At 38.1% G+C, this 22,529-nt stretch overlaps 1 protein-coding gene across 6 annotated transcripts in view; it reads left to right on the top strand.

Annotated features, from left to right (window-relative positions):
* LSM14A (LSM14A mRNA processing body assembly factor) overlaps positions 1-22,529 on the top strand; it is a 54,155-nt gene that overhangs the window by 19,646 nt on the left and 11,980 nt on the right. Inside the window, exons 4-11 of one of the 6 annotated variants that reach the window (XM_075537728.1) lie at positions 2,197-2,319; positions 4,422-4,598; positions 4,866-4,931; positions 6,293-6,472; positions 6,606-6,777; positions 10,264-10,489; positions 18,963-19,019; positions 19,643-21,246. In XM_075537728.1, the coding sequence (XP_075393843.1) occupies positions 2,197-2,319; positions 4,422-4,598; positions 4,866-4,931; positions 6,293-6,472; positions 6,606-6,777; positions 10,264-10,489; positions 18,963-18,986 (968 nt within the window). In that variant the 3' untranslated portion in view covers positions 18,987-19,019; positions 19,643-21,246. Of the gene's footprint in view, positions 1-2,196; positions 2,320-4,421; positions 4,599-4,865; positions 4,932-6,292; positions 6,473-6,605; positions 6,778-10,263; positions 10,490-18,962; positions 19,020-19,642; positions 21,247-22,529 lie in introns of those variants that run through there. The other 5 variants (XM_075537732.1, XM_075537730.1, XM_075537727.1 and 2 more) reach the window with 5 other exon arrangements.

Here is a 22,529-nt window from a genome sequence, read left to right as displayed (position 1 = left end):
AGACAATTGCTTGGCCAGCTGACTGGAAAAGATCCGTATTGTACCCATTCCAAAGAAAGGTGACCCAACAGAATGCTTAAATTGTAGAACAATATCATTGATATCACATGCAAGGAACATTTTAGTGAAGATCCTCAAACAACAGTTGCAGCAATACATTGACAGGAAGAGTTGCCAGAGGTTCAGGCTGGATTCAGAAGAGGATGTGAATAATGGATATTGCTGATAACAGGTGGATCTTGGCTGAAAACAGAATGCCAGGAAGATATTTACTTGTGTTTAACCAACTATACAAAGGCATTCAACTGTGCGAATCATAGCAAACTATGAAGAACTTCTTTGTGCTCATGTGGAACCTATACATGGATCAAGAGGCAGTGTACCAACGGAGCAAGAGAGTACTGCGTGGTTTAAAAGCAGCAAAGCATGGTCAGGGTTGTATCTTCTCGAATTACTTAATCTGTATGCTGCACAAATCATCAGAGAAGCTGGATTCTATGAAAAAGAATGCAGCTTCAAGACTGGAGAAAGGCTTATTAACACCTTGAGGTTTGCAGATGTTTGGAGGATTCGAAGCACCTGCTAGTGAGGATTAAAGATTGCAGCCTTCCATATGGATTACAATTTAGTGTAAAGAAAACTAAAATCTTCACAAATTGGGCCAGTAGGTAACATCAATTATAATTGTCAAGGATGTCGTCATGCTTGGATCCACAATCAGTGCTCATGGAGGCAGCAGTCAAGAGATCAAAGGATTCCTCTCATTAGGTACATCTACACGAGACCTCTTTAAAGTCTTAAAAAAGCAAGGTGTTACTTTGAGGACTAAGGTGCACCTGACCCATGCCATGGTGTTTTCCTTTGCTTTGTGTGCATGTGAAAGGTAGACATTGAATGAGGAAGACCAAAGAAGAATTGATGCATTTGGACTATGATGTTGGCCAAGGATAGAATAAACAAATCTGTCTTGGAAAAAGTACAGCCAGAGTGCTGTTTAGAAACATGGATAGCGAGACCTAGGCACACATTATTTGGCCATACTGTGAGCAGAGAGTACTCCCGGGAGAAGGACATCATGCTCGGTAAAGTGGAGGGGCAGCAGGAAAACCCCTCTAAGATGGATTGACACAGTGGGTGCAATAATGGGCTCAACAATTTTGAGGACAGTGCAGGAGTAGGCAGTGTTTAATTTTGTTGTACAAATGGTCACTATGAGCCAGAACTGACTTGAGGGCTTCAGAAACATTCATTTTAGCTCTTAAATACATTTTTTTGAAATTCCCACAGTAAAGAATAATTTCTGATCTCTACCTCTAGCCCTTAATCTCTTTTTTAATCTCATTAAAATAATTAATTTTCAATTCTTGGTTTCACTGAATCACATTCTATTTCAAGGATATCTTGACACTTAATATTTGTTGAAATAATGTAATTCCTTGTTAGGAAAATTATTTTTATGCATACTTGAATTACATATATACATATTTTTACTTATTTAAACAAAATGGATGTGCTAGTAGAAAGCAAATCCTAAAGTTAAATAATTCTAAAGTTGAAACAGAAAAACTGATAACTATCACAGAGGAAGGACTTAATTCAGTGAACTTTTCTACTGTGGCCTTTAAGAACAATGAACACCTATTGGAAAATCTTGTTCTTGGCTTAAGTTTGTAATAGATAGTAGTTGAATTGATGGTATTAATTCTTAAAACAATTTTGTGTATATTAGTAGAATAGGATCAATGAGTTAGTATATTGCAGTTAGGGGACAGTGTTCTTGCCCTTGCTAAAGGAGATACAAATATGGAATGAGGCAGACGAGAAAGAACTGAGTGGTATTGTGTGTTAAATGTAGCTAGGAATATAAAATCATGGTTTTATAAAACTGTCTTTCCTGGATCTGTTCATTGAATGGGCCGGCCTAGAAGCAGTGGCACCAAGTAAATTATTTTGACATTTAAAAATCAAGTCATAATTTATTCATATTCACAGAATAAAGGAGAAAAATACAATCATATCAACATACACATCTAAGGGTGCTAGATAATCTTTTTTATGTTGTCAAAGATTTTTCTATTATTGGTATACTTCATTATATAGTTTCCAGGATTTTTAATTGTGTTGGGAGTGCATAAAATACATATTACCATTGAAATGTTATTTCTTTTTTTTCTCTTTGAAAAATCTTTCTCAAAGCTGGAAGCTCCTTGACATCTTTTGGAACAGAAACATCAAACAGTGGTACCTTAGCCCAAAGCAGTGCGGTGGGTTCTTCCTTTACACAGGATACCAGAGCTCTCAAATCACACTTATCTCAAGGTAGCCTTTTTTTTCTTCCAGTAGTTCCTTTCAAACTTCTATTATGGGCTTGCTTGTTTGTTTGTTTGTTACCCTGATTGGAAGAGCTTTTACAGCTTATAAATCACATAGATGATTTTGTATTTGGTTTGATTTAAATTTTTCTCCCAGATGCCCTATTGGTAATAACTATATGACTGAATTACTTCATTTAGACTGTGATACAATTCTACACGAAACTAATGATCATTCTCTACTTTTCATAATTTTTATTATGTAATCTGAATCTCATATGTATTACTAAATCAGTCCCAGATTTACCACTGAAGATTTACTATCCTTAATGAATAGAAAATGTCAGTTGAAAAATTCATTATGTATGCTTTTGCATCTTCCCAAACTGTGTGGAATACGGCATATCTGTAACAGTGGGTCTCAGTAAAGACCACCTACTACAATGCCTGAAGTGCTTCTTAAATATTAAATATAAGAATTTAGTACGATAATGATATCATTTTTATTCAGTGAAGAAAGGCTGTCTATCCCAATAAATGATGTTAAGATGATTGGCAGATCATTTGGGGAAAATAACTAAATTGCTTTCCTCATACCATGTACTAGATTAAAAATTAATTTCAATTATGTTTTTATTAGATGAGAATGAAAGATTTCTAGAAATCTCTGTCAGAGAAGGAGAAATCTTCATTTTAAATTTCATCAACTAGAATTTCTCAAAAGTAAAACATCTCTCATTTTCTTTCACTTGTGACAAAGATGTGAAGATAGCTTTTATGAGTTGTGTTTCTATTATGCTGAAATAGTTTCTTGATTCTTTTCCTAATAATGTGCCCAGTTATCACCTATATTTCCCTACTTAAAATTGGTTATTAGTAATAAACCAGTAAGTAGGTATTTTTAAGTACTGGATGTGGTTGCTCCCATCCTTTACAGTTTTACTACTTATGAATCACAGCATCTTTTCTCAAAGAAAAACCTTGATGAAGTAAATTATAGTACCTTAAAAAAATAGACACTTACTTTACAACTATGAGTATGTCTAAAATATTTTCTCAGAGCCCAAAATTGTATATGTAAAGTACCACAACTTTTCATTTTAATCAACAGAAAATTGCATTGTTTTTATTAATGGCAGAGCTCAAGCATTGGGCTAGAAATATTAAATTATAATAAATTTGTTATTGCATAGTTTGAATAACTGGAAATTTAGTCAGTATTAATACTAAACCACCCTCCAGCGACTGAGTACATGATGACGAATACAATGTCAGCACTCACCAGTTCACCAGTTGTTTGAACCTTCTGCAAGCATGGACAAGCTAACAGTAACATTTGCAGCTGATTTGGGAATACTTCTACATAAAATGAGCAGCCGTTTAAAGGAAACATTGTATTTTGGTGCATCCGAAAATGAGAACACCTTGAGCAGAGATTTAAACATAGGAGTAACAGACATGAGAGCATTTTCCTTTGTGCAGTGGCCAAGTTTCAACCTTATAAAAGGAAAAAAATGGGGCTTATTAATTACTGATTAATTTATATTAAGCAAAAAGTTGCCAAGAAATCTTTCACATCTGTTTAATAAAAGGAATGAAGATACTACCTATATTTACAAAGATCTCACTTTAGTCATCTTTAGGAAGTTCTAAGAGTCAAAGTCTCTGTCAATAATGGCTAAAATGTCAACATAATCTTGTGGTTATGGTGGTTAGAGAAAGCCTGTATCTAACCTGCCAACAACATGATTTTTGTGTAAGATTTCCTAGAGAATCTCATACCCAGAACTAGTATGTCTCCCTTTTTAAGTTAGCATATATTGTGGCAATAATTGAAAACTTGTTTAAAGCTTATTTCACATACATAAATTTTGGGGTTTTGTTGTTTTTAATGTCTCTATGACAGTAACCCTATGGGCAACCTACCACCATCCGACTGGTGGATAACCAGTTGTAAATGCTGGGCTAATAAGTAACTGGCTTCAAATCTGAGTGAAGGATTTGAATTGGTAGACATAAAACTCTAGGCATAAATTTCTTGTAGGGTCAAGATTATTTTGAAATCCCCAAAGGATAGGGTTAGTCTCTTATCTTTTGGTTACATTCTAGGTCGTTCAAGCCCTCAGTTAGACCCTTTGAGAAAAAGCCCAACCATGGAACAAGCAGTACAGACCGCCTCAGCCCACTTACCTGCTCCAGCATCTGTTGGGAGAAGGAGCCCAGTATCAACCAGGTCTTTGCCATCTACCAGCCAAAAAGCAATAGAGAATCAAGAACACAGGCGAGGTAGAACTTTAGTTATTTGCTATTCCTTAATTGACTCATCAACATTTTCCATTTACCTTATATTCATTGAAAAGATTTACTTTATGTGAATGGTCATAGCAAGCTTACATTGAATTTAACTGAATGTTTAATCTTTCTAATTTGACTCCACGTGGTGGAGGTGGGAAGTAAGATTTTGGGGGAACTCACAGGTTTTGTTTTGGAGGGTTTTCCCCATTTCTATCCTTACAGAAGGAATTCATTTGTCACTTTGCATGTCTTCTATAGTTGAAGTACACAAAGTTTCAAGGCCTGAACAAGAGCAACTTAGAAATGATAGCAAGAGACAAGTAGGTAAGTTTCTTAGATCTAACCGCCACGCTGCTTTCTTATGGGGATACATTTTAAATGTGTGGTACATAAATAAAAAGAAAAATGAAAGAATTGGTGACTTTAAAGGAATACTTCAAGGGAGTTCCTTTTGGTGATAGAACTGTTATGTTCTTAATAATGGTAGTAGTTATATGAATCTGTCTGTGGTAAAATACCATAGAAATACACACTCAAGCATACAAAACAATGGGTGCATGCAAAAACTGTTGAAATCAGAGTATATTCTGTAGTGTCATTAATTATACCTATGTCAGATTCTGGGTTTGGGTAATGTATAATAGTAAGATGTTAGCTCTGGAGAGGAACCTGGTTAAAGAACACAGCTATTTTTAAAATTTTCAACTTCTGTGTCTATGATTTTTTGCAAAATAAAATATATAAGCGGAGCTTCAAAAATTAATGGGAAAGCAGAATTGAAAGATAATGGAATTTTCCTACAACTTTTTAAACCTCCTCTCATATGTTAGTATATGTGGAAAAGTGCTGCTAATAGGGTTCGAGTTTATACAAGAATGGATTTATTAAAAACAAAACCTGTATACACGTAAGCATATCTCTGCAGTTAGTGGATGACTCAGTAATATACTTTCTTAGACTCGTTAATGTGCCCAAAGAGTGGCTTCCTAAGAGATCTGCTGAGTCAATTAAATTCAAGGTAAAGTTGGCACAGAGGGTTAGAGTGACTTGTTTGGGATACCAAAGTGCGAGTAATTTTGATAGATTTTCTGGAAGGACACAGGATAATCACAGGGGCTTATTACAGAGAAATTTTAAGAAAGCAGGAAACTGCATTGGTGAGGAAAAGGCCAGAAACGTTGTACAAAGAAGGAGTTGGGTTTTTTCCTATCACAGCACTACGTGGGCTCATTCTACAAGGATAATAATGTTGTGAACATTTTGAGGGGTGTGGGGTGGATTTTTTTGTTGGGAAACCTTATTCCATCTACCTTACAGCCCTGATCTTGTCTCTTCTGACATTATTTTGTTCTCAAAATTCAAAGAACATTTTAAAGGAAAATCTATACTCATAGAACATAAATTTATCTAGTGCAGAAATCTCCAAGTTTATTTAATTTTACTATGTTGTCAGTTTGTATGTGTGCGTGTAAACACCATATGTATAAATCCTTAGACAAATTTTGTGTTCTATTTTCAGTTTATATAATGAGTAGTAAACCTTTATATGAAGAATATAAATATAATTATGTTTATAGTATTTTTAAAGCATTTCTGTTGATCATCTGATATGAAGACCATAATCATAACTTCAGTCTAGCTAGTAGATATTGAATATATTTTATGTCTTTTCTTGATTGCTATAGTTCTGGGTACACCTGCTCCAAGGAGAGGGCGCGGGGGCCATCGAGGTGGAAGGGGAAGATTTGGTATTCGGCGAGATGGTCCGATGAAATTTGAAAAAGACTTTGACTTTGAAAGCGCAAATGCACAATTTAACAAGGAGGAAATTGACAGAGAATTTCACAATAAACTTAAGTTAAAAGGCAAGTTTTAGATTTTCTACTCAAAAAATATTTTTGTCCAGTGGGTTGGTTTTATGTTTTCCTAAATAAGTGTTTGTTTGTTTGTTTTAAGTACAAGTCATGACTGTTATGATGTGTGCTTGTTTTCCATCAGAAGATAAGCTTGAGAAACAGGAAAAACCTTTAAATGGTGAAGATAAAGGAGATTCAGGAGTTGATACCCAGAACAGTGAAGGAAATGCTGATGAAGAAGATCCACTTGGACCTAATTGCTACTATGACAAAACTAAATCCTTCTTTGATAATATTTCTTGTGATGATAATAGGTATACCTTTTTAACCTATTTTTAAGACTGCTTGTTTGTTTTTAATACTTTTATTGGGGGCTCATACATCTCTTATCACAATCCATACATTCCTCCAGTGTGTCGAGCACATTTGCACATTTGCCACCATCATCATTTTCAAAGCATTCTCTTTCCACTTGAGCCCCTGATATCCGCTCCCCATTTCTTCCCCCTCCCTCCCCTGTCCATCCTCCCTTACAGACCTTTAATGAGTTATAGATTATTTTTTCCGTATCTTACATATCCTCTGTCACCCCTAGCGCACTTTTCTATTATTCAGCCCCTTGGGAGGGAGTTCTAAGTTGATCCTTGCTTATCTCCCCCCACCCTCTCCTAATCCTCCTGGTATCTCTAATCTCCTTGTTGGCCCTGAGGGGTTTGTCTATCCTGGATTCCCTGGGTTGCTGACTCTTATCTGTAGTAGTGCGCATGTTCTGGTCTAATCCGATTTGTAAAGTAGAATTGAGGTCATGATAGTGGGGTGTAGGAAGCACCAAAGAACTAGAGGAAAGTTGAATGTGGTGGGCGCATGACATGGAGACCCAATGCCCATCTGTAGACAATTGGACATCCCTCACAGAGGAGTCACAGGGAAGAGATGAGTTAGTCAGGGTGCAGTAGAGCGCTGATGAAACACTCACGTCTTTTCAGTATTCCCTGGGGGTTTCTTCAGTCTGCTCCCCTACTTTTAAGGCTCTTATGATGTTGAATTGGTAAATGATTTCGTATAAATTTACAATAATGACTGCTTAAAATTACCTAAGGACCACAATTAACTTTCAAATGTTTTATTTTGCTAAAAGAAAATAATACATTTTAAACTCTAAATACTTTTTCTTGAAAAGAAGAAATAACTTTATACTTTGGTTTCAGGATACAAATAATACTGGCCTGGCTGTACTTTGATGCCACTTGGTGGCAGTGGTCTAGTTTAAACATGGATGGAAAGCAGGAATTTGATTCTTAGTCCCATAATTGTCTGGCTCCTGGAGGATGGAAGCAGCAATTCTGACACATGCTGGTTACTGAATATGAGATCCAGAAATTGGAATAGGGACATTGAGAGTCACAAACACTCCGTTTCTTAGCTTCCTGTGATAGGGTCCCTCTGTTGGCTTTGCCCCTGGCTGACATTGGGGTGTCGATTGCCCATCTCATTATCTTCTAAAGTCCCTTCTAACTGGGAGCACTTGGCATGTTTGTGTGTGTGTAAATGTATTTGCAAAACATCTTTTCATATTTTCACACACTATTATAAGAAACTATCGAATTCATCATGCACAGTTTGATTTTTTAAAGTTTCAAGATGCTTGTATTTATTTGATGGGGTTTTTTTAATAAAAACTTTATTGTGATTTGAGTCCGTTTACAGAGCCAACTTTCGCATATGTTCATATCTATTTTGATTTGTGGCATTGATTGCAATCCCACAATGTAAGAGCACTCTTCCCACTTTCTCTCAATCTTTTTTTTAATCATTTTACTTGGGGGGGGGGGGGCTCTTAAAAGGCTTATAACAATTCATCATTCAGTGGTATTAAGCACACGTCTATATGTTGCCATCAACATTTCCAAACAATTTCTTGTTGCAATGTATTGCCAAAAAATTGCAATTTTAACCATTTTTAAGTGTGCCATTTGGTGACCTTGATTAACTTCAACATGTGCTGTTAGCACTGCACCCATTTCGGAACTCAGTACTCCAGCTATAATTCCCGTTCACTCTTCCCCCAACCCAGAACCACTTTTACTGTGTGCATTTCCCTCATCTTTTTTCCCTGCATGTAAATGGAATCATCAGATACTTGTTCTTTTGTAACGGATTGCTTTCACTCAATGCGTTTTTTATGTTGTTCATGCCTTAAGATGTATCAGAATATGTTCCTCTCATGGCTGAACAGTCTGCCATTTAATCCACATACAACTTCCTGCTGGCCCATCCTTCTGTTGCTGGAGTTGTTCCCCCTTAACTATTGTAAACAAGGCTGTGGGAACATTCCTACATAAGTACCTCTTTGAGGCCTGCCTTCAACTCTCTTAGGTGTATGCCCAGGAAGAATTGATGGGTATTCTGTTTAACTTTTTTTTCTTTTTCTTTGTAATTGTGGTAAACATATTTATAACAAATCATCTGCCTTTTCAGCATTTCATTTGTACAATTCAGTGGCATAATTTCATCAAGTTTTTTTGCCATTATCAATTCCAGAATTATTTCATCACCCATAACAAACAACTCAGTCCTCCCCTAAGCCAGTGGTTCTAAACCTTCCGTCTGCCATGACCCTTTAATACAGTTCCTCATGGTTGTGGTGACCCCCCAACCATAAAATTAATTTCTTTGCTACTTCATAATTGTAATTTTGCTACTTGTATGAATTGGGTGACCCCTGTGAAAGCATCATTCCACCCCCAAACAGGTCACGATCCACAGGTTGAGAATCGCTGCTTGAGTTCTTCTCCCCAACCCTTGAAACCGCTAATCAACTTTAGTTCTCTGTCCACCTGTCTATTTTGGATATTTTATTTAAGTGGAATCATACAACATAGAACCATTTAAACTATTGCCACATTTCACTCATTATGAATAGTGTTGCAAGGAACATTAATGTTCTATTTCCATTTCTGCTTTCAAGTTCTAGGAAGTGAAATTGCTGGGTTATGTAAATCCGTTCAACATTTTGAGACACCACCAAACTTTCCCATAATACCTATTTCACTCTCTCCCTACAATGTCTGAGAGTAAAATGTCTCGACATCCTCACCAACACTTTCCATTTTCCTAATGATGACCATCCTAATGGGCTTAAAGTGGTATCTCACTGTCATTTTGATTAGCATTTCCATAATTTGACATTGAACATCTTTAACATACTTTTTGGCCATTGATACATCTTTTGTGGAGAAATGTCCATTCCTATCCTTTGCCTGTTTTTTAATTGGACTGTGTGTCTTTTCATTGTTAAATTGTTAGAATTCTGGGGGACAGACAACAGAAAAGTGGGTGAAGGGAGATGTTGGACAGTGTAAGATATGACAAAATAATAATTTATAAATTATCAAGGGTTGATGAGAGGGGGAAAATGAGCTGATACCAAGGGCTCAAGTAGAAAGCAAATGTTTTGAGAATGATGAGGACAACAAATGTATAAATGTGCTTGACACAATGGATGTCTGGATGGATTGTGATAAGCGTATGTACCCTCAATAAAATATTTTTTTAATTGTTGGGGTTCTTTGGAGATTGCTTTGGGTAGTATTGACATCTTAAAAACTATTATTGCCATTCAGTCCATGAATAGGGGATAACTTTCCATTTATTTAGATCCTCTTGAATCTCTTTCATGAATTTTTGAGTTTTAATTGTATAAGTCTTATACCTCCCTGATGGAATTTATTGCTAAGTATTTAAGAATTCTGATTTTTGCTGAAGAATGTGCTTTTGAAGCTTCTTTGTTCTTCTAATAGAGAACGGAGACCAACATGGGCTGAAGAAAGAAAATTAAATGCCGAAACATTTGGAATCCCACTCCGTCCAAACCGGGGCCGTGGGGGCTACCGAGGGAGAGGGGGCCTCGGCTTTCATGGTGGCAGAGGGCGTGGTGGTGGCAGAGGGACCTTCACCACCCCGCGAGGGTATCGTGGATTCAGAGGAGGACGTGGGGGCAGGGAATTTGCAGATTTTGAGTATAGGGTAAGTATATTCTTTGGGGATTGGCATAATGTTTATTGTTTAATGTTTGTACTCTTTACCTACTTTAAATGGTTTGGGGGTTTATTTTAGGAAATGTTAATAGCTTCTACTTGAATTTTTTGATGTAAAATACATCCATTTGAGATGTTTTTTAATTTTAGGGAACAGTTAAGTTCTTGCTTAATGCGTGCTCTTTTCTGTCTTTTTTCACTTTCACACCGGAGTAGGAGATATTCCCAGATTGGAAGGCAAGCCTTTACATTTACTAGCAGCTAATATTTACCACAGTCCTTAGTTGGTGGCAGGCATTATTCTAGTGTTTTCACATTAACACCTTGAAACCTCCTATCAATTCTCTGAAAAATTCCCTCTTTTTGTCTCTACTAACCAAGGAGAAAATAAGCTTAGAGGAAGCAAGGACTTGTTCAAGGTCACACACCACTGAGTAAGGTCTTGAACCTTGCAACAGGTAGGTTCTTTAGTTAGTGCTTTAATTTCGTTTTGTAAAAAAGCTCACATCATTTTCTCGGTTCCCGTTTTGCCACAGTCTTTGAGTTCGTTTATTTAAAATAAGCCAGTATTGCTGTTCTAATTTATTGATTTTATTGGTGACAAGCAGAGGGTATGTAATTCTAGGAAGTATCAAAATGGCCTATCTTTCAGGGATAGCAGGGGCAGTGAGAAATGGAAAGACCTGCTGGCAAGAATATTGGCTGGTTTTGACAACTAGCCATTGTTGAGATCTCCCTGGAAGGATCATTTTATTAGTAGTTTTTGGACCTGGTCTGTTAGTGTTGATCTGTCTTGTGTATTGTGTCATCACTGCTAGGACTGCTGAAAATTCTCCTTATAAGTCAGACTCTCCAGCTGCATTGAAGGACTTCTAAATAGCAAAAATATCATTCTAAGTGGGAAACAGGAACCCTAGTAGTTGGACTGCTAACTATAAGGTCCTCACTTCCAAACCACCAGCCACCCTGCAGGCCAAAGGCAGGGCTTTCAACTCCAGTAAAGAGTTGTGGTCTTGGAAATTCACAAGGGCAGTTCTACCCTGCCCTGTAGGGTCACTGTAAGTTGGTATTGGTGTCGACTGGATGGCAATGAGAATTAGTGAAACTGTTAAAAAAAAAAATAGAATACTCTTCTTATTGTTAAGCTTCTAGAGGAGTGGTTCTCGACCTGTGGGTCGCGACCCCCTTGGGGGTCAAATGACCCTTTCAAAGGGGTCACCGATTCATCACAGTAGCAAAATTACAGTGATGAAGTAGCAATGAAAATAATGTTATGGTGGGGGGTCAGCACCACATGAGGACCTGCATGAAAGGGTCGCGGCCTCAGGAAGGTTGAGAGCCACTGGTCTAGAGGTTATTATCAGTGGCCTCTTGCTTATAATATTCAGTAACCTTTCCATAAATATTTACCCTAAACTCCTGCAGTTTTTGACCCTGATGACCACCCATCCAAATTGTGTTTCTACCAAATACATTAGATTCTTCATCTGTGGCAGATATCCACAGTCTAGTAGGATCAAAACAGCCCAAAGACACCATTTTCTCTTACAGTTTTGCCTAAGGCGTAACTCTATATTTGGGGACTTGTGCTTCTTACATTGACTTCTCCCTTTCCTGACGTCTTACGATAGCTGTTGTCTTTTGTGCTGTTCTTCATTCCCGGTTAGATGGGAACCACTTAGCATTGCTGTTAATTAGGTGCCATCAAGTTAGTTCTGATCCACAGTGAATTTATACAATAAAACACAAAGCTGCCTGCACCTGTGCCATCCTCATAATCCTTGCTGTGTATCAGCACGTTGTTGTAGCCACTGTTAATCCATCCCCTTGAGGAAAAGGCCTTTCTCTTTATGACTAACCCTCTTCTTTACCCAGCATTCTATGTCCTTCGTGGACTGCTTCCTCCTGAAAACATGTGCAAACTCTGTTTTCCAATCACAGTTTTAAAGAGATTTCTGGATGTACTTCTTCCAAGACAGATGTATTGATTCTTCAGGCAGTATTCATACTGTAAAACTCAAATGCATCAATTCTTTGGTTTTCCTAATCATTGTCCACGTTTCATAAGTGACATCTTTGCTCTCAACACTTCAAAGAAACTGATCTTTTGCAAGAGATTTGCCCAGTGCCGTAATTTATTTGATCTGCTGGCTGCTGCTTCCATAAGTGCTGATTATGGATCCAAGTAAAATTATTTCTGTTGGTCCAGTTGTGATGATTTTTTTTTTAATTTTGAACTGTAATCTAAGCTGTAATCTGTTATTTTCAATAAATGTTTCAAGTCCTCTTTGCTTTCAGCAAGATTGGAAAGAGTCTTTCCAATCCCCATGCTGCGTTCTTGGCTCTCACAGCATACAGGTTGAATAATGATTGTGATAGGATACAACTTTGACACACCTGATTTTGGGAGTAGAAAGCCCCATCTCTCTACCAAAGAGTGGCCAGTGGTTTTGAACTGCGGACCTTATGGATGGCAGACCAAGACATAACCACAATGCCACTAGGGCGCCTGGTGACACACCTGATTTTAAACCATACAGTATTCCTATGTTCTGTCTCTTGGTCTGTGTACAGGTTCTACATTCTTTTTGCGGTGTTTTCCATCATTTTTTTCTTATTACCCACATAGTCGAATGTCTTTGCATAATCAGTCAAACAAATTATCATCTTTCTAGAATTCTCTGCCTTCTTCCAAGATGCATCTGGCATGAGCAGTGGTTCCTCTCATTCCACATCCTCTTCTAAATCTGACTTGAATTTCTGGCAGTTAGTTCCCTCTCAATGTACTGCTGTAACTGTTTAATAATTCTCTTTAAAAAAACTTTACATTTTTTCGGTATTAATGCTATTGTTAAATAATAAGAATCTCTTGATTGGCCACATAGTATCTTCCTAATTTTTGGACATAGGTAAGGGAGCTCTTTCAGTGTTGCACCCAATTGTTGCAACATCTCGATTGGTATTCTGTCAGTTCTAGGTCATATACTACCTCCTGACATGGTTGAACAGTTTTTCATGCTTCCTGCATCATTCAATATTTTGCCTGTAGAATCTTTCAGTATTACAATGAGAGGCTTCAGTTTTTTTTTTGTTTTTTGTTGTTTTTTTTTGAGAGGCTTCAGTTTTTAAAAACAATTTTTTTGCAGTTCTTTTAGCTTAGGAAATGCCAAGTATGTTCAGAACCTTTTGGCTTTCTAGTTCTAACTCTTTACGGATTTCATTGTAATATTTTATCTTCTCAAGCCACTCTTTGCAGTCAACTGTCCAGCTATTTAATCTTTAGTTATGCTTTAGCTACTCTTCATTCAAAAGCACCTTTCAGTGTATGTTCTAGCATCCATTTCGGTCTTTCCATTCTTTATGTATATTTTTGATGCCACCCCACAAGTTATCTATCTTTGTTCATTAATAATCGCTGTGTTGAATCTGTTCTTGATTCTGGTCTGTTGGTGATTCTTTAGAATCTATTCTAAATTAAGATGATGTGTACTCAAGGTCCCACTCTTGTAGGCTTGTTTTCATTTCCTTCAGCTTCATTTTGAACTTGCATATAAGCTCTTGATACACTGGTCTGTTTCATAGGGCATGCCCTGGTTCGGATGAATGACAGCATGTCCACCATCTTTTCCCATAGATGTAGTAGATTTTCTTCTTGTATATGCCATCTAGTAAGGTCCTCATGTGTTGCCCCTTTTTGTTATTTTACAATAAATATGTTGTTGGTCTTGCAAAAATCAGCCACAATTAATTGAATTATGGATTATTATGATAGCTGTAAGAGCTCTCAATAACATGTATGTTTGTTTGTTTATTTTGATCATTTTATTAGGGGCTCATAAACTCATTTTTTTTTAAGTAGGGTTTTATTTTTTGGAGACAATTATAATAGAAAAATAAGCACTCCTAGACAATAATGTAAAATATGCTCAAGGAAAACAAAGACTACACAGAAAAGAAGATAATGGCATTGTGCAGCTCAGACCCCTTTATTCACCTGGAGTCACACTGCCTTCTCCCTGCCTCCTTTCACAGTGATGCATGACAGTGGCCTGTGCAGCAATGGAGCTCAGCGTTCAATGAATTTGACTCGAAAGGGGTCACTGGGGATATGTATTCAAGACATCAGAGTAGGAACATAGTTTGTGAATGGACCACTTCATAGTTTGTTGCCTTATAGCTGATTTAAGAGGATCTAGAGACAGAACAGGGCATGGGTGGGTAGGTGGGAACTATGCCTGTGAGTTGGTTTTTTGGGGGGGTTCTTTCTGATTTTTTTTTAACATTTTATTAGGGACTCATACAACTTTTATCACCATACATACATCAATTGTGTAAAGCACATCTGTGCATTTTTTACCCTCATCATTTTCAAAGCATGTGCTCTCCACTTAAGCCCTTGGCATCAGGTCCTCTTTTTTTTCTCTTCCCTCCCCATTCCCCCTCCTTCATGAGCCCTTTATAATTTATAGATTATTATTTTGTCATATCTTGCCCTGTCCAACATCTCCCTTCACCCTCTTTTCTGTTGTCCATCCCCCAGGGAGGAGGGTACATGTAGATCCTTGTAATAGGTTCCCTCTTTCCAACCTACTCTCCCTCTACCCTCCCAATATCGCCACTCACACCCCTGGTCCTGAAGGTATCATCCGCCCTGGATTCCCTGTGTTTCCAGTTCCCATCTGTACCAGTGTACATCTTCTGGTCTAGCCAAACTTGCAAGGTATGATTCGGATCATGACAGGGAGTGGGGAGGAAACATTTAGGAACTGGAGGAAAGTTGTATTTTTCATCATTGCTGCATTGCACCCTGACTGGCTGGTCTCCTCCCCAAGCCCTTTCTGTAAGGGGATGTCCAGTGGCCTACAAATGGGCTTTGGGTCTCCACTCCACACTTCCCCCCTCATTTACTATGGTAGGATTTTTTTGTTCTGATGATGCCTGATACTCGATCCCATCAACACCTCGTAATCACACAGGGTGGTGTGCTTCTTCCATGTGGGCTTTGTTGGTTCTGAGCTAGATGGCCGCTTGTTTATCTTCAAGCCTTTAAGACCCTATACGCTATATCTTTTGATAGCCAGGCACCATCAGCTTTCTTCGCCACATTTGTTTATGCACCCATTTGTCTTTCAGCGGTCGTTTCAGGGAAGTTAGCACACAATGATATGATTTTTTGTTCTTTGATACCTGATAACTGATCCCTTCAGCACCTCGTGGTCACACAGGATGGTGTGCGTCTTCCATGTGGGCTTTGTTGCTTCTGAGCCAGATGTCTGCTTGTTTACCTTCAAGCCTTTAAGACCCCAGATGCCATATCTTTTGTTAGCCGGGCACCATCAGCTTTCTTCCTCACATTTGGTTGTTCACCCTCTTTGTCTTCAGGGATTGTGTCAGGAAGGTGAGCATCATAGATGCCAATTTAATAGACGAAAGAATTCTTGCATTGAGGGAGTACGTGAGTAGAGGCCCAACTTCCATCTGCTACCTTAATACTAAACCTATAATTATATGCACATAGATCTATTTCCCCATCCTCATGTATAAATATATTTGCACATGTACATGCCTTTGTTTAGACCTCTATAAATGACCTTTGCCCCCTAGCTCTTTCCTCTATTTCCCTTGACTTTCCTCTTGTCCCACTATCATGCTCAGTTTTCATTTGGGTTTCAGGAATTCCTCTTGGTTACATTACCCTTGATCATGCCCTACCAGGCCTCCCACACCCTCCTTACCACTGATTTGGATCACTTACTGTTCCCTTATCCTTGGGTTTATTAACACCACTACCTTTCCCCCCACCTCCCATGTCTCCGCAGAACTGTCAGTTCCGTTGTTTACTCCAATTGTTCATCCAGCCTATGCAATGTTTGGGGGTTTTTTTATCAGTTTTGAAATCTCCAGGGTCATTTTTTTATCATTTTATTGGGGGCTCTTACAGCTCTTATCACAATCTATACATGTGTCCATTTTGTCAACCACATTTGTACATATGTTGCCATCATCATTTTTAAAACATTTTCTTTCTACTTGAACCCTTGGTATCAGCTCTTCATTTTTTCCCCATCCTCCCTCCCTCATGAACCCTTGATACTTTATAAAACATTATTTTTCATATTATCTTACCCTGACCAATGTCTCCCTTCACCGACTTTCCCATTGTTCGGCTCCCTGGGAGGGGGTTATATATAGAACATTGTGATCAGTTCCTCCTTTCTCCCCCCACCTGCCCCTTATCCTCTTGGTAACTCTATTCTCATTATTGGCCCTCAAGGGTTTTTCTGTTCTGAATTCCCTGTGTTTCCAGCTCTGATCTGTACTAGTGTACATGCTCTGATCTAGCCAGAGTTGTAAGGTAAAATGGGGTGATGATAATGGGTGGGGGTAGGAAGCAGTAAAGAACTATAAGGATGTTGTATGCTTCATCAGTGCTATACTACGCCCTGGCTGGCTCATCCCTTCCTTGTGATCCTGCTGTGAGGGGATGTTCAATTGTCTACAGATGGGTTTGGGGTCTCCACTCCTCCCCATCTCATTCACATCTATAATGATTTTTGTTCTGGGTCTTTGATGCCTGATATCTGGTACCATCAACACCTCGTGATCACACAGGCTGGTGTGCTTCTCCATATGAATTTCTCAACTAGATGGCCCTGTTTTGTCTTCAAGTCTTTAACGTGCTATATCTTTTGATTGCTGGGCACCATCAGCTTTCTTCACCACATTTGCTTATGTACCCATTTGTCTTCAGCAATCCTGTCAGGAAGGTGAACATAACAGAATACCGGGTTATTAGAACAAAGTGTTCTTGCATTGAGGGCATACTTGAGTGGAGGCCCAATGTCCATCTGCTGTGTTAATACTTAACAAATAAATATATGTACATAGATCTTTTTCCCTATCATTTTATATATAAATATATTTACATGTGTACATGCCTGTATTGAGACCTCTATAAGTTCTTCGCCTCCTACTTCTTTCCTTTATTTCCTTTTACTTCTCTCTAGTCTCACTATCATGTTCAGCCTTCATTCAGGTTTCAGTAATTCCACTCAGCTACACTGCCCTTGATCAAGCCCTACCAGGCATCCTACATGCTCCTCATCACCAATTTGGATCACTTGTTCCCTTGTCCCTGGGTTTGTTGGCACCCCCTTCCTTCCCCTGCTCCAGGGTCATTTTTACACTGTATTTTCCAGCTGCTGATCTACTTTGTTTACAACTTTTACATTCCAACCACTAGTAATTATCAGTGGAAAATTACTGGGCTGATCATATGTTTTATCAATTTCATACTAGAGTAGTTGGTAAGCATCTTTATTTTCCCATCCTTTGGCATTAGTGATTGATGCCTACATTTGAATAATGATCTTTCGGTCATGAGTATGATGTCATTCCTCTTCAGCTTGTCTTTCCCAGCATAGTAGATCTGTTGATTCTCTAGTTCAGAATTCCCAATACCAGTCCATTTCAGCTCACTAATGCCTAGCATACTGATTTTTATTTATTCCATTTGCTTTTTTACCACTTGTAGTGTTTCTGTTTCCATCTTTGTACATCACAGTTAGTGGTGGACTTTCCAGTTGTTTCATCTCATTTTGGGTCATGCCACTAAAGGAAATGTAGGTCCCTAAAGCTTTGCTGCTTCATTTCATTAAGGTTGACTTCATGAAGCACGTTAAGATTTTCACTCTTTTTCTCCGGAAGTAGATAACCCCGAGCCTTCATGTGCTCACTTAGCTTTGTTCTTTTGTGTTATTTTGGCATGCATCATTACAGTTTTAGAATAAGGATTAATGAACTTGTCTAATAAAAACCTGGATGAAAGCCAGGATCGTGGGTTTTTAGAACATATTAAAGAAAATAACCAAACTAGAATCTCACACCCACTCATTCTCTAATAGATCATTCAGAACCTAAGGACCTTGCGCCATTAACTCGTAACTAAATACAAACTAGTAAAGCCAGAATTAGAATCATATTCTTAACTTGTGGACTAGTATTCCATAAGGATGATAATGTTAGCAATGAACTTTTGATAAGTTTAGTCTTTTGGTGTTTTTTTCATTCATGTCAGGGGTGGGGAGGGGCCGATGAAGTAGAGATGACAGCGTGTAGCCAGCTCCTCTTTATTTGCTGCGGTTACGGGAGGTAAGCCTCACGGTCGGGGAGACGACCTTATGAGTGTTGGTTCTATAGAGAGAATCCAGAGATGAGATGCCAAAAATGACTCTTTTATTTTCTGCCCACTTGTTCTTTCTTTTTCCCTTCCTCCTTATCCTTCTTTTCTTCCTCTTCCTCGCTGCTTTTCTCTTTCCGTTCCCCTCTCTCTCTCTCTCTCTCTCTCTCTCTCTCTCTCTCTCTCTCTCTCTCTCTCTCTCCCCCTCTCCCCCTCTCCCCCTCTCCCCCTCTCCCCCTCTCCCCCCCTCTCCCCCCCTCTCCCCCTCACCCTCACCTTTCAGAAAACCACAGCTTTTGGACCCTAAAAGGTCTGGATCGATGATACTGCTTTCTGAAAGGTAAAAATAACTTGTGGGAGGTGGAAGCTGACTTTTTTTGGGGAAGAGGAGGGTTGCAGGGGGCGACTAACAGGTCAGTTTACACCATGCAAAATGTACTCCAATCTAATAATACTGTGTACACAACACCAAATCATTTACAAATTAAATCTTCAACCCAGGAAATTTCTAATTTTAAAGTTCTTTTTCAGTGAGTTTCTAAATCATTGCTTCCTATTGATTGACAAGTTTTAGAGAGAAGTGTTATTTTATTTTCCAGGTATATTATTACATAGTAAAGACATCAATATTTGGGGCTATTATGATGCTCCTTCCAATATTAAGGTATATTTAATGAGTTTAACTTATTAGGACAGCAACCAAAGCCTAGGGCACACTTACGTCTTGGAGACACTTCTGCCAAGCCCAGGCCCCAACTTCACATTATAACCTCTGCAACAGTCGAATGCTGTTAATAAATCCTGAGATACTACTGTGTCTGGAAGTTATGGAAAGTATGCAGGAAGTCAGTGAAACTAAGTTGTCAGTGAAAGTAAAAGGGTATGTCTAAAGTTCATTGAAATGATACTTAGGCAAAATAGAAATATTTACTAGTAAATCAATGATTTTTGTTTTGTTTTTAGAAAGACAACAAAGTTGCTGCATAGTCTACAAACAAGTCTTTGAAACTAGGGGAATTTCTAGCTCTTTGTGGTCCTGACCATTGGTTTGAGTCTTTTGACGAAGATGTGAATGAAGACATGAATTTGCTGTATATTTGTCACCAGCACTGGGTTTGGTTGGTTTGGTTTGGTTTTTCTGCGTAATTTGAAAGATAACAGTGAAACCTGTGAGTTGGAACTCAATGGGGCAGCCTTGTTTTACTGGGTCTCACACATTTTCTGCCTTTGATAGGTGCAATCTTACCACTTTTCTATCGCTCTCTTTTTAGTTGAAAATGTCTTGAGTTTTTCTTCTCAGGCAGGCTTTTTTGCCTTACACAGGTTCCAGCTTTTGCCATTTTTACTGAATTATGCGGTTGCTTTGGGGGAGGGAGAAGAAGCTCATCTTTTAAAATGAACATTAAATATATTTGGAATAGCAGATTAAGTGATTTTTATGTACAATTAAACTAAAGCAGTAATTCAGTAGAACTTATAAGTATTTTTTATTACTGAGAGGATTTTTCTTATCACTAAATTGTATCTGGCAATTATTGCAAGTTGCCTGCGAATCAGCCGTGATACTGTGTTTTGAGAAGGTGTGTATGTGTCTCTCTTTTTTTTAATCCTGTAATATCCCTTTTGAAATAGCTCAATTAATTAGGGTGCTGGATGGTAGAGAATTCTGTCAGTCAACTATGTACACACAGTAAATCCTGTTTCTTAGGCAAAGGTGACTTTTTTATATAGTTGTAAAATTCCATTGTATCCATTGCCAAAGAAACATTAAGAACTTTGTATAGCTGTATAAAAAGCAACTAATTTTTTAAAGAATAAACATTTTAATGTCAGCAAACATACTGTGTCCTTGCAGAAATTGATGTGTTGAGAATTGTGAATGAGCCTTTTTTTAAATCATTTTATTGGGGGCTCGTACAACATTTATCACAAAAATGAGCCCTTTTTTTTACCCTTAGCTTTGGCTGGGTTTAAGGTTATTTTATTTTATTTAACATAAATGAAGATTTGATCCATTCTCCCTTTATCTAAAAAGGATAAATTTTGTATCCATTTTAAGAACTATATCGTGTAGCAAATGGCATATTAATAGGATTTGTCCAAATCATAGATATTTTCTGTATACAAATGTAAATGATCATAGATAAGATTATACTTAGCTGTATTTTCAGACAGATGAACTCTTTTTTTTTTTTTTTTCCCCTTCCACCCTGCCCCATTGGGGGCATTGTTTGGGAGAGAGTTGTTTGGTTTTTGTTTTAAGAAAATAAAACTAGTAATTAATTAACTTGTTCTCCCTGATATGCCTGGAGTTGAACACATAGTTGTGGTCCCTTGACTCATTCCATTCAATGTCAAGATTTGAAATATTAGAAATTCTTAATCTGTTAACCCGTGAGACTTTAGAATACTGACTGGTCCAGGGGCTTGTGACCTCAAGTAACTCCATATAGCGTTCATTACAAGTAAATCTTTTTTATATTTAAGCTATAGTGGGGTGAGGGGGCTATCTGGCCACTTTTGTGCTTTTATTAATGCCGTGGAATAAAGGGATCCAAAGAATTAAATATTTTTATCTATTTTGCCTTTTGTTAATTTGTTCCTTCAAATACTCAATAGTGATAAGGATGTGAGAAACTGCACCAAAGGAGAATTGGGAATATTTAAAAATGGTATTTTACCTTTCTATCTTTTGTATAGCTCTATGAGAAAATGATATGTAATTTGGTTCTATTATTAACGTCCAGTATTTGGCAGCCATAATTTCAGTAGCATTGTTTAGTACTGTTTGATTACATGTTTACAAAACTTTTTGGAGGACCCATAAATCACAATGCTGAACCCATGTCCGAGGTGCCTATTCGGAACATCAGAGCAAGCACTGTGGCAAGACCTGTGTCAACTGTTTGAGATGTCGTAGGCCAGTTTCAAGAAGGAAAACTAAATAGCTTAAATACCAACTCAACATGCTCCAAAAGTAGAGTTCACCCATTTTCCCAAGCCCTCCAGGTCACTCACAGGAGTGTTTAGTGTCCCAATATTAATTACAGTATGATATCCCTGCAATGCATCTGCACATTATTAAAGCAAAGTTTTTATTCTAGGGCAGAATAAAACTGTTCAATGAAAAATGTTCATCAAAATTCTTTCTCTAAATAAGTCTTCTCTTTACTGTATAGAAAAAAACTTAATGAAAGGCATCCGTAACGTGAAAACATGAAACGTGGTCAATAATCAAAAACAACTAAAGCCATTTCCTTTATTTCTGAGATCTATTGTTGTTATAGGTGTTTAGGATAAGCTAGCAGCCCTTTTCTTTATCTCTTGAGTTTTCTTTCCTTCTGGAGTGAAGATCCATTGCGTAGGCCAAGCTCAACGCCTCTGAGCCAAGTAGACTGCCCTGTGTAGGCAGGCAGGCAGGCAAGTGAGAGAGGAACGGATTGGCGCTTGTCAAACAGGCAGTTTCTCCCTCTCCACCCCGGACTTCACATGGCTACAGTGCCACACAGTGATTGAAGGGTTCCTGAAAGAGTTGATGAGAAACTTTCGTTATCTTTCCATTCCGTTTTTCCACAAGCTTAAAGTATAAAAGGGCCTTCCTTATTCCTGTTGTCATTTTGAAAACTCAGTAGTTACTAAATCCATGATCAGAATCCACTGAAGAGCATGTTAAACTTTGCAACAAAGTTAAAATTTAAAAATAAGTTACGCATCCAGACCTCATGCCCAGCAGATCATTTCCAAGGCCAGAGCCTGGGTGCCATGGGACAAGCATTGGCCTGCTAACTGCAAAGGCAGTACTTTCAGCCTCCCAGCTGCGCTGGGAGGAAGGCTCCCAGCCCTGGAAACC

Source organism: Tenrec ecaudatus, chromosome 18 (genome assembly GCF_050624435.1).
Source record: "Tenrec ecaudatus isolate mTenEca1 chromosome 18, mTenEca1.hap1, whole genome shotgun sequence".
Lineage (NCBI taxonomy): Eukaryota > Metazoa > Chordata > Mammalia > Afrosoricida > Tenrecidae > Tenrec > Tenrec ecaudatus.
This window is presented reverse-complemented; position numbering and strand designations above follow the sequence as displayed.